Below are 12,291 nucleotides of genomic sequence, written 5' to 3' on the forward strand. Positions count from 1 at the left end.
TATGCCTGTGCGAGGTCGATCTTTGCGAATACCCTCCCTTCCCCCAAAGAGTGAAGGATTTGTTGCACTACTGGAATGGGGTATGGGTGATGTTGGAGGGCTTTGTTGAGTGTGGATTTATAGTCCGCACAGACTCTTAAGGAGCCATCTGGTTTTAGAGGGGTGACTATTGGCGTTTCCCAGGGCCCTTGTTCTACGGGGACCAGGATGCCCTGGGCTATGAGTTTGTCGAGCTGTAGGTCAACCTTGGGAAGAAGAGGTAAAGGCACCCTTCGGGGCTTAAGTCTGACCGGGGGGACCTTAGGGTCAACAGAAAACGATATAGGGGGCCCTTTATAAGTTCCCAAGGTGGGGCTAAAAACCTCTGGAAATCCCTGTAAAAAATTGGGAATGTTATCAGAGTTAACAGTACAGATACCCGAAATTTCAATACCCAATGGGTGCATCCAAGTTAATCCTAGAAGAGAGTGTTTAGCCCCTGCAACCACAACCATAGGAAGGAGACATTTAACATTTTTAAAATGAACAGGTACATGTACTTTTCCTAACACAGGTATGATATTCCCTTGAAAATCCCTAATTACCAATGTAGTTTGCAATAGATCAGATTGTAAGAGGTTAGGCATGTACATCTTAAGTTTCTCCCATGGCATAATAGTATATTTAGACCCCGTGTCCAGTTCCAGATTGCATGGTTTGTTGTTTAGGAGCAGCGAGATTACGATTTTGCTCCCATTTTTTGTTGTTGTGCTATTCACAGAAAATTGTTCGTTACTTCTTGTGTAGTCGTGGTTAGCGGTTGGGTAGTTTCAGCGGCTGGAACCTCGGGAAAATCTGTTGTCTCACGGTTGGGTTGACTGGTTGGAAAATCGCGGAGGGCGAGGAGTGGAGAAGGATTCCTCAGGCAGAGGGGCTCTGCAGGCCTCGGCGATGTGGCCACGTCGGTTGCAGCGGCGGCAGATGGCGTCTCGGAAGGGGCAGCGTTGGCTCGGATGGTTTCCTTGGCAGCCGGAGCAAGGAGCAGGGGGGCGAGGGTATCTGGGTTGTCTCGATTGATCCCTCTGGAGTAGGAGACAGTTGTCCTCGGCGATGGCAGGTGGGCTGAGGTCGTCTAGGGCCTCGGCGCGGGAAGGCGAAGAGACAATTTTTGAAACGGTTTCTCGTTTGTCATGTTCTTTTAGCTCTTTGGCGGCAGCGTCGGTGACCGCGGCGGTTTGTGCCAACTTGATTACCACCTGGAGAGTAGGCTCGTCTTCGGTGAGGAGCTTATTGCGGACTGTGGCATTTCTCATGCCGAAAATGAGGGCATTGGTGAGGCGAGCTTCTGGGCTGTCAAACCTGCATTTTGACAGCATCGTTCGAAGTCACGTGGTGAATTGGTTGATGGACTCGGAGTCGAGTTGTGTCATTCTGGAGAACTGGTGCCTGAACACGACGGCTGGTTTTGTGGGTTTGAAGTGGCTAGCGAGCCTTGCTTGTAGGTCGTCCCATGGAACGGATTTTGCTGGCAGCGGGTCGGTTAGAGTTTGTGCGAGGTCGAAGATTTCTGGGCCGCAGTAGTTTAAGAAAATTGCCCGCTTTCGGTCGGTGTCGGCGTCCCTCATCCCGGCGGCTTCGAGGAAGATTTCGAATTTTGCCATGTGGGCGTCCCAGGATGACTTCTCCGGATCGAAGTATTCAGGAGCCCGGCCGATTCGAAGGTTGTTCATCTTGCACGCGTGGTTCCTCCGTCCGTCGTCGCCAGTGAAAAATACTCGAGACAGGCAGGTTCAAAAGACGGTCCCTTTATTTAGCTCTTTTTGGAAGTGACACTCAGCAGGGAACGCGTCTGCTGTCAATGAGAAAAGCCGCTCTATTTATACTTTTGCGGCTCGCGCCAAAAGGAACTGTCATGCGTCTGAACCAATCAGACGCGACCTCTTATTATTTACATTTTCTGCCCGGAGACAGCTTTGTACAAGGCTTTAACTATTTACATAGGATTTAACAGTTAGTAACTCAGTTGTGAATCTGCTTTCCCCACCACTTGTCAAAAGGAAGTAATAAAGGATCTCATGATCCTGAGTCATAGCAAAAATCATAACTATGAACCAGTTACGAAACATCTAGATTTTGATCACATGATCATGAGGAAAGGTTATAACTGAAAAATGAACATACCACTTTTTTCAGTGCCATTATAACTTTGAATGGTCACTAAATTAATTATTTTAAGTCAAAGACTACCTATACACCACCTGCAATTAAGTTCTCAGGGTAATTTGCTTACTTCCACCTATAATTCTCTCTTAGTCTAACAATACCAATAGCACTTAGACTTATAGTACTTTATAGTACTTTATGAATCCCAGCAACTGATTAGGTCCCACAGAGTTGGCCTTCTCCGGGTCCTGTTGACAAAACAATGTCATCTGGTGGGACCCAGGAGAAGAGTCTTCTCTGTGGTGGCCCTGGCCCTCTGGAATCAATCCCCCCCCCCGGAGATCAGGACTGCCCCCACCCTCCTTGCTTTTCACAAACTTCTGAAAACCCACCTTTGTCACCAGGCTTGGGGAAACTGCCGTGAATGATTTATCTGAACTGTATGATTGTTTTTTATAAGGGTTTTAAAATTGTTTTTAATATTGGATTTGTATCTCATGTATTATTGGTTGTGAGTCGCTCCGAGCCCTTGGGGAGGGACGGCATACAAATCTAATAAATTATTATTATTTACAGTGGAGGGGGGTTTCTCCAGTTCAGACCAATTCTAACTTAGCAGCCTGGGTCACTAGAACTGGCATCAACCCAGGCCTGCCACACATCCCCCAAGCTAGTTCTCTTGACAGTGCCTGCCCCAGTGGTGCATCCCTTAGCAGCAACAAAGAGTTCAAACTTACCTCTCTGCTAGTTTGCTTCCTCCCATACCACATAGCCATGCCCCATAGGGGCATATGTGCTTTGCACAAACATGCACAGTGCCAAAAAATTTGAAAACAACCTCCCCTCCAAGAAAAGCCAAAAACAAGGTGGTGACCATATGCACAGTGCTGGAAACTCAGCTTCTGCACATTCTCAGAAAAAGAAATAATTTTTTTTTAAAGATGGTGGTTCCCATGGATCGACACTAACCAAACCAGTTCCGTGACATCATTGTGACATCACCAACAGGTTGCTACCAATTCAGGTGAACTGATCTGAATCAAGGGGAACCCACCTCTGTTTACAGCCCTCTCTAAGCGATTTTTCAGAGTTAGCATATTGCCTCCAATGACCTGGATCCTCATTTTACCCACTTCGGAAGAATGGAAGGCTGAGTCAACCTTGAGCCTGGTGGGATTTGAACTGTCAAATTGCAGACAGCTGATAGTCAGCAGAAGTAGCCTGTAGTACAGCACTCTAACCACAGTGCTGCCCAGGCTCTTCAACTTAAGTTGTAGGGGTTGTTGTGATGATAATATAATGCACCATATGAATAACTTAGAAAGCAGGACAGAAATGCAACAACAGACTAATAATATTTTTAATGCTTTCATTTCTATAGTATATTTTGTGAATGTTAATCACCTTGATCATATTTTTCAGTGGGGTATGTCCTTCTGAAATCTTGTGCACAAAGAGAGTTTCCAGAAGAAGCCTGATATAATGTAAGCAGTGACAGATGCAGGCCAAACTGCAGAAATAATCAAGAATAAGAAATAAACATATTTTTAAAAAAATATGATGCTATTGTATGCTCAAATCTAATTTATTGTAGTTCAAATCTAATCTATCATAGCAATGAATCTAAAAAACTTGTTCTGTCTATGATCCATTTGCTTAGTAGCCTACAGCTAATCACTCTATTTTTGAAAAATGTAGATTATTATAATGCTGACATTTTTTTCATTAAAAAATTCATACAGATGAAATAGTTTGAATATGCTAAAACATAAATAATTTTGACATGCATTTATTAAATGGAGAAACTTTAGCCAACTAAAAATTCAACTTATCCAATTAATCAATTAAATTAAACTTAGCTAACTTATTTAACTTGATTATAACTACAACAAGTTGCTGAAAGTATTTTATTTCATCTGATTTTTGTTACGTTCATTTCTATTTATAGACTGAGAAGTTGCAGAGAAGACATGCATTGGAATTTTTTGACCTATGTAGTTCTACAAAGTTAAAATACACATGCATGATTTGAATTAACAATAAAACATGCAGTTTTATAATTTAAAACCCCAATATATTTCAGTTAATTATTACTTAGTTATAATTGAGATTTTTAAAATACAGGGCAACAGAACAGCTTGCTAAGAGAGTAGAATATGGAAAAAGACAACCATTTTAATCTTATATTTCATTATATTCACAATGTATACATGCAAACACATTTCCCAAGTTTTGTTGAAAAATTCATATAGATAACTATTTAGAATTTATTTTAGTTTAGTTTAGATACCTCTGGTTAAAACCACTCTAAGAATGTTCAAAAAATAGCCACAGCTCACCCCTTTCAAGATGGTTGCTGCACAGTAAAAGTTTCTTTTCTCTCTCATTGATAGTTTGCTGATTTCACTGCTAAAGCTGGTTCTTTGGCATGCTGCTTGGTTTTGAATGGGAGCATTTAGGAGTGACCCAAAATGTCTTCTGGGCAATGAGGGGACCAGTGGGGAAGGGAGGATCTTGAAGATTGCTAACATCTTGAAGGGAGACTAATTAAATTTCATTGTACACATGTTGTGCATTGACAATAAAGGTTTAATTTGATTTGATTTCAATTCCCCCTGGAAGCAACTAAAAAGTCACTGGGTGTATCCACTTTGCTGTCAAGCAGGAAGTTTTAAAACTTTAATTTTGTTCTGTTTTACTATTATTGTTTTTCCTGTTAACTGCTGTGTCATTAGTATAACATATAGAAAACAGCTCAACAAATTGTTAATAGATTTAATAGTTTAAAATTTTTGAGAAGACCTGTATGGAAGGAGCTGAGAACTCATGTTGTAATAATATATAAATCAATATTCAACTTCGGGGGATAATACGTAGATAATCTGTGTGGTGATAGTGGCTTGATGCATCTCTAATGTTCTGATTGCTTTGTGTTTTCTTTTATTACTTCTTCAATTTTTATTTAGTTTTGTATTCTGTATTTTAACTTTGTTCTGAATAAAACTATATATATACACACACATACATGTACACAATTGTAACCGCTGATGCTATTGAAATAATAAAGGTTCATTATTTCTGGGTTCAGTGTAATCACTATGCAACTGATACCCAGTTTATACTTCAGTTTTTGGGTATACTTCAGTCTTGAAAGACCATGGTATCATGCTCTGGATTCCCTTGACCTACTTTTTCTATGAAATAACAAAATAAGAGAATAACAGAATAACCAAGTTGGAAGGGATTTTGGAGGTCTTCTCGTCCAACCTCCTGCTCAAGCAGGAGACCCAATACCATTTTTAACAAAACGTCTTCTTAAAAGTCTCCAGTGTTGAAGTATCTACTACAACCAAAAGGCAACCTGTTCCACTGGTTGATTGTTCTGATTGTCAGGAAAATTTTCCTTAGTTCTAAGGTTGCTTCTTGTTTTGCCTTCCGATGCTTTGGAAAATAGCTTGACTCCTTCTTCTTTGTGGCAATTCCTCAAATATTGGTACACTGCTATCATGTTGCCCCTAGTTCTTTTCACTAAACTAGATATACTCAGTTCTTGCAAACATTCTTTATATGTTTTATCCTTCAGCCTCCCATTTTTATTTCTCGTTTATGAACTTTTTCAACATCTTTTATATTGAGGTGACCCCAATTTGATGCAGTATTCCAAATGTAGTCTTATCAAGGCTTTATAAAGTGGCAGTATCACTTTTTGTGATATTGATTCTATCATTCTCTTAATACAAAAGCCTAGGATTGGGTTGAATTTTTTGCTCACTCATATTTAAATGATTGTCTACTAGAACTCCAAGATCCTTCTTGCAGTTACTGCTGTTGAGCCAGCTTTCATCTAGCCTGTGGTTGTACATTTGAGTTTTCTTGCCTATCTTTTCCAATATCTTCTCATTGATGTCAGGTTGATTGATCAAGTTTCCTGGATTGCCCCCCCCCCCTTTAAATGGGGACCACATCAGCTCTTTTTTAGTCCTCAATTAGCTCCTTGGTTCTCCAAGATCTTTGTAAGATATGGTCTAATGGTTCTGAGATAATATTTGCCAGCTTCTTCAGAACTCTTTGATGTAATTCACCAGGTCCCAGTGATTTGAACTCATCTAGATCACAGATCTCACTATTTTCTTGCTTGTTTTAATTTTTATTTCTAGTCTATCTTTTATAATTATACTTTTGATAGATTGGCCCATGTTTTCTTTTTGCATGAAGACAGATGCAAAAAATGAGGTAAGCAGCTCTGTTTTTTCTCCCTGTACTGCCTGTTACTTCTTTGTCATCATCTTTGATTAGTAGACCAACTGTTTTCTTGGCTGTTTTTGTTTTATTATATATTGAAATAAACTTTTAAAAATTGTTTTTTATATTTTTTGGAAATCTTATTTCATCCTGAGCCTTGGCTTTCCTGATTTAATCTTTAAAAGTTTGGGCTATTTGTTGATATTCTGCCTCAGTTATATGTCCCTCTTTTCATTTATTGTATTTATCTTTTTTTGTCTTTCAGTTTGCCAGTTTGTGTAGCCATGTTGGTTTCTTCTTCTTTTTCCTGAACGCCATCCCTCTACTAAACAAATAATTCCCTCAACACTGTCAAACTTTTTACTAAGTCTGCACTTCTATTTCTACTAGTTTTTTTCATCATTTCTATCATCCTTTTCCTCCCCCTTAGGACTGTGTGACTGTAACTTGTTGCTTGTATCCTAAGATTTTTATTAATATTGATTGTTTCTTCATTGTTTGTTTGACCCCTATGACAATCATTAAGTGTTGTACCACATGATTCTTGACAAATGTATCTTTTTCTTTTATGTACGCTGAGAGCATATGCACCAAGACTAATTCCTTGTGTGTCCAATAGAATTCTATTCTATTCTTATTTGTCATTTCCAGTGGCATTGAGGTGAACTGGACATTTATAATCATATTCTTTACAGATCCCCAAATTTCTTGGATTGTTCTCCCCTTTAAGATTTAAAATAGATGAGCTAGAGGGGAGGGATCAGGTCAGGTGGGAGAGTGGGAGGGAGATGATAGATAACATTTTCTGTAATGTACAAATATTTTCTGAATAAATAGAATTTTTTGCATATTCATGGAAGATCAAATAACATTAGGCGAAGTTCAAATGTAAGAGGAGAATATGAAAAGAAAACTACTTTGAGGACTGAAATAAAATAGTGAAAAGATGGTGACCTCATAGACAGCCAATAACTGCCAATGTTAATAAAGGTATTGGATTTGCATTCATAGTTCACCACACAAAATGAATTTTAACTATTTCCAAGAAGCACTGAAAATACAGTCCAAAGTGTAACAAAACCTGATATCCAGTTGTTACTCTCTGTCTCTGTCTCTCTGTATATGTGTCAAGCATATATTTATTTGTCTATTGAAAAAAATCTTAAATACAGTCACTCTTACTTACTGAACCACTGGATGCCGTAAACATCTTGCACTTTCTTTTGCATCGTAAACAGTTGAGAAGCGAAAATAAAACAGCAAATAGATTAGAAGAGGGCCTGTATATTCAGTTAGAAAAACCTGGGGGGGGGGGAGAGAAGAAACAGAGAAAGATTGATTAATACAGTGGGAACAGGCTATATTCTGAGAAATGTTTTCATGACTTACTACCAGTGTTCTCTCTAAATTTTTTTGGGGGTGGGCGGAAAAGTATAGTGACTGGGCGGCACAGAAATAATAATAAAATTTCCCTCTGGGCAGGTTTGGAAAACTCTGAGTTGATGATGATTTTTAAGTGAGCGATTGCTCACTACTCAGCTTAGAGGGAACTATGCTTACTACTACTCTTTCATGACTTACTACACCTCCTTGTTCTAGTCCTTGAAACATCACAAAGTAGGCCAATCTAAATTTGCTCTCTTACTGTAGCCAGGCCCTGCTTAAAGTGCAAGGATTGATTGAGCAATCCATATATTGCCCTCCTCCAATTCAGTGGGTGATTTTGATGATAAATTTACCAAGTGCCCAATCTGGAATGTCCATTTGTGTGTGCACACCAGAGCGCCAGAAACCCGAAGACTGGCTGGCTGGTGCACATGCACGCACTGGCCAGCTAATCTTTGGGTTTCTGGCATGTGAACATGTACTGGCCAGTTGGTCTTCACACATGCCAGAGCACCGGAAACCTGAAGACCAGCTGGCCAGAATGCACATGCCTGAGTTTTGCCTTTTTTCCAGACCATTTTCAGACTGTTTTCCAGTGCCAGAAACTTGTGCAAGCCAGAAACCAAAAGAGCAGTTGGCAATAGTGTGCATGCCCACAGAGAGGGTTCTGCATGCCACCTCTGGCATACGTGCCATAGGTTCTCTATCCCTCTCATCTGATAACTTTTTAGTAGATGCAATATAGGAATTGTGGTCTCTATTACTGATTTATATTCCTTGGCTGAAAACAATTTGTCCTATGATTCATCCAGTCAAAGTTTACAAAGACAAGAGTTTAATAGGTACAATCAAAATGCTGGGGTTTTTTTAACCAAAAAATTCAATTGTAATAGTATGAATAGAAATTGATATTCACTTCAAATATCCTATTTGAATCAATGAGACATATCACAAGTTGTTGCTGCTAAGAATAAAAATCTGATAACTAAAAATATGGCTTTAAAGGTTTTCAACTATTCTTCCGTAGAACCAGCAGTTGATTGCTCCTAGTTTGGACAGGTTCTTAGAATTCGTAGTAGTGGTGGCGGAAGGCTCTGCCCACCCACCTGGGACACATCTGTGCATGCAGAGAAGCATCACGCATGAGCATGCACATGACGGCAAACTAATTCAGAATTCATTGCTGCAGGTAACAGTTATGTTCTTCAAAAGATCTGCCATAGCAGAGAGCTACAAGCAAATGTTAGAAAGTGTTCTATAGCTATATAATCAGATGTCCACTTAGGTAGCTCTCATCACCCAGGAAAGTCTGCCTTCATTTCTTCTAGCCCAACTCGGGCCTTACATTGGGCGCCAATTTTTTAGAAAAATCTCCAGGAGACCAAAAGAATAAAAGAAAAAATACTTTATTGACAACAAAATAAAGAAAAAAATAGACTGGTATGCATACAGGGGTCCCGGATCAGGCTTGCTGATTCTGAAACATTTTGGTTACACAAAGAATCTGAATATATAGTGATTTTTAATATCAAAACCTCCTCCTTCCCTTTTCCATATTTGGAGTTGTTTTTCACAAAAGATATTACTTCATTTTGATATTTCACCAATCCCTTTTTGGGGCTTTCCCATACCATCCATCATTATCATGATCCTTTTAATTATTTTGTTTTTCTGGTTCTTTTTGGAGGCCGCTGTGCTCCAATTTTTAGTATAAAAGTATTCCAATTTCTTGGAATTTTTATGTTGAAATATTTCCTAAAATCGACTTGTTTTCCTTCTCTTGCAATATTTTGCAACCTTTTCCTGACAAGGCCTGAGTTTTGAAAACAAAGATTTACAAGTCTGAATGTATAGGCACTATATTTTTCTTACATATAATAATAATAATTATTATTATTATTTATTAGATTTGCATGCCGCTCCTCTCCGAAGACTAAGAGCGGCTCACAACAGGAATACCAAGTACAAATCCAATGATTAAAAAAGCAAAATAGTTAATAAAACCCTTGATTTAAAAACACTCATACAACCCAAACAAACCATACTTAAAACGAAGCAGCCGAGGGCAATCATTTTCCCCATGCCTGGCAGCAAAGGTGGGTTTTTAGGAGTTTGCAAAATTCAAGAAGGGTGGGGACAGTCCTAATCTCCGGGGGGAGTTGATTCCAGATGGTCGGGGCCGCCAGAGAATGCTCTTCCCCTGGGTCCTGACAGACAGCATTGTTTGTCGACGGGACCTGGAGAAGGCCAACTCTGTGGGACCTAATCGGTCGCTGGGATTCGTGCAGCAGAAGGTGGTCCCGAAGAACAGAATGTTACAGAATCCCAAGTTTTTGATCCAAAAGTCCTGGAGAAGAGCTGTGTGTCTTGAGATGAAAAAGAGTGATTATCATTGTTATCATCTAAAAAGGAATTAAATTTAAAATTTATCTGAATGATATAGAAAATGTCTTATTACATTTTCAATTGAACCAAGACTCAGAGTAACACTGAGAATATGGCAGAATATATTCCATCAATTAAAACAATAAATCAATCCAAAATGATTGAAACTACAACACTAAATTATAGAAATCTGAAGAAGGAAGGAAAAAGGGAAGAAGGGAGAGAAAAAGCAAGGAAGGAAGGGGGGATGTGAAAGTAATCAATGAGAGCAATCAATGAGAAGTAATCCATTGCTTCTTGTCCTGCCCTCAAGTGTTATGGAGAATAAGTCCCCCTCTTCTCTGGGACAGACTTTCAAATAATGGAAGACAATTTTCATCCTCTAATCCTTCTATTGATATGTTAGACATACATAATTATCACTCATGATCCTAATACTAATCAATTGTTGACTCAATTTAAGACTATTGGCCTTTTTGGCAAAACACTATTGGCTTATACTTAAATGGTGGTCCACTTGGATACTTAGATCCCTATCATAGTTACTTATTGCTCTTATGTTTTCAGAAAGAAAAATATCTGCATTCTGTATTATTTAATACTCTTGACTTGATTTATCTGAGTTGAAAGTATTGAAACTTGCTGAATTTTCATAAAAGAGTTCAAATCCAGCTGATACAAAATGTACTGAATGTTAAGTATGCTTCTATATGTCATCTATTTATACATGACTGAAAGAGAGAACAGGGACAGGAATGTGACACTTGATTCCATGAATACCAGAGTTAATATTCAGTTCAGGTCACAAAGTTCATATGCCTGGCTGATTCATTCAAATTCATACAGTGATGGTAAAGACTCAGCATTTTTAGTTAGCAGTAAAAAAAATTAATTGGGGATCAATGGCTTTTGCATTTTCAGAACTGGGGAAATCTTTGTATGCTGGGTAAAACTAGACACCTGATGCATATTTCTTCAACAAATGCATCAAAAGCTTAGCAAACGGTCTTTTGGCTGTGATATCTAGTTTAATGTTTACACTGTCTTGAATTTTTTTCATACTCAACTTTCCAAAACATTCTTCCCAAGAAAATTAAAATTTGAAGCTTGATTCCTACTTTTGTATCATTTTAATGGATCTTAGTTTTTAAAAAAGATATTTAATCTAGAAGGGTCTGTTCTTCAATTATCATATTTATAGTTCATCTGAGGTTACTGTTAGTGATAATTTGGTTTTAAACTTGATAATCTTGATAAAAGCCACTTGTTGTTGACCTAGTTAGAATGCTCCTGTAAAAAAAGAGGATTATTTTAATGTCTTCCTCACCCTGTCATATGATATTATATACATATACACATAGTTATGTGTGTGTGTGTGTGTGTGTGTGTGTGTGTGTATGTAGGGATGTAGGGCTCTAGCGATGGGCTAATGCCTGGACCGGGTGGGATAGAGAAAATGGAGCTCCATCCCAGAGCATCCAATTTGCACTGAAAGATGTTGAAAGAAAATGCAGGGTGTCCTGTATAAGCCACGCCCGAAGAGTGGTAGTAAAAATTTTGGTAGCCCTTCACTGTATATATGAATAGAAAATATGAAATATACATACATACATACATACATACATACATACATACATACATACATACATACATACACACACATATATAATAATAATAATAATAATAATAATAATAATAATAATAATAATAATAATAATTTATTAGATTTGTATGCTGCCCCTCTCCGGACATATATGTGCACCAGCATGCCTTCCATCCCTGTCCTATTGTTCTCATTTATCTGAATTTACTTTCTTTATGTTTATAGCTATACCTGCTATCTTGTACATGTTTGAAAAAAAAACCCCAAATATATAAATAAATAAACAAACAAACAAACTTGTTTGATGATTCTCAAAAAAATCCACAAATGAGATAGGCATGGACTTTGATTTTATAAATTAAAAACACAGCATTTTGGCAAATGATACATAACTGTATGAATAAATGGATTCAATGTTAGGCTACTGACATGTTAGCAATATGTCTGTATAAAATGCAGTTTATTGGAGGATTGAGTTAAGTCTATTATTATTAATTTGTGAAAAGTTCTCTTGGCTTGCCAACATGTATATA

General features: G+C 38.2%; 1 protein-coding gene across 1 annotated transcript in view; it reads right to left on the reverse strand.

Moving 5' to 3' along the window:
- The window catches only part of TECRL (trans-2,3-enoyl-CoA reductase like), a 96,415-nt gene that overhangs the window by 49,592 nt on the left and 34,532 nt on the right, over positions 1-12,291 (reverse strand). Inside the window, exons 5-6 of the mRNA XM_070728910.1 lie at positions 7,571-7,686; positions 3,547-3,652 (exon numbers count right to left, since the gene is read on the reverse strand). Coding sequence (XP_070585011.1) covers positions 3,547-3,652; positions 7,571-7,686 — 222 coding nt within the window. The remainder of the gene's footprint in view (positions 1-3,546; positions 3,653-7,570; positions 7,687-12,291) is intronic.

The sequence above is a fragment of the Erythrolamprus reginae genome, chromosome Z, assembly GCF_031021105.1.
Source record: "Erythrolamprus reginae isolate rEryReg1 chromosome Z, rEryReg1.hap1, whole genome shotgun sequence".
NCBI lineage: Eukaryota > Metazoa > Chordata > Lepidosauria > Squamata > Dipsadidae > Erythrolamprus > Erythrolamprus reginae.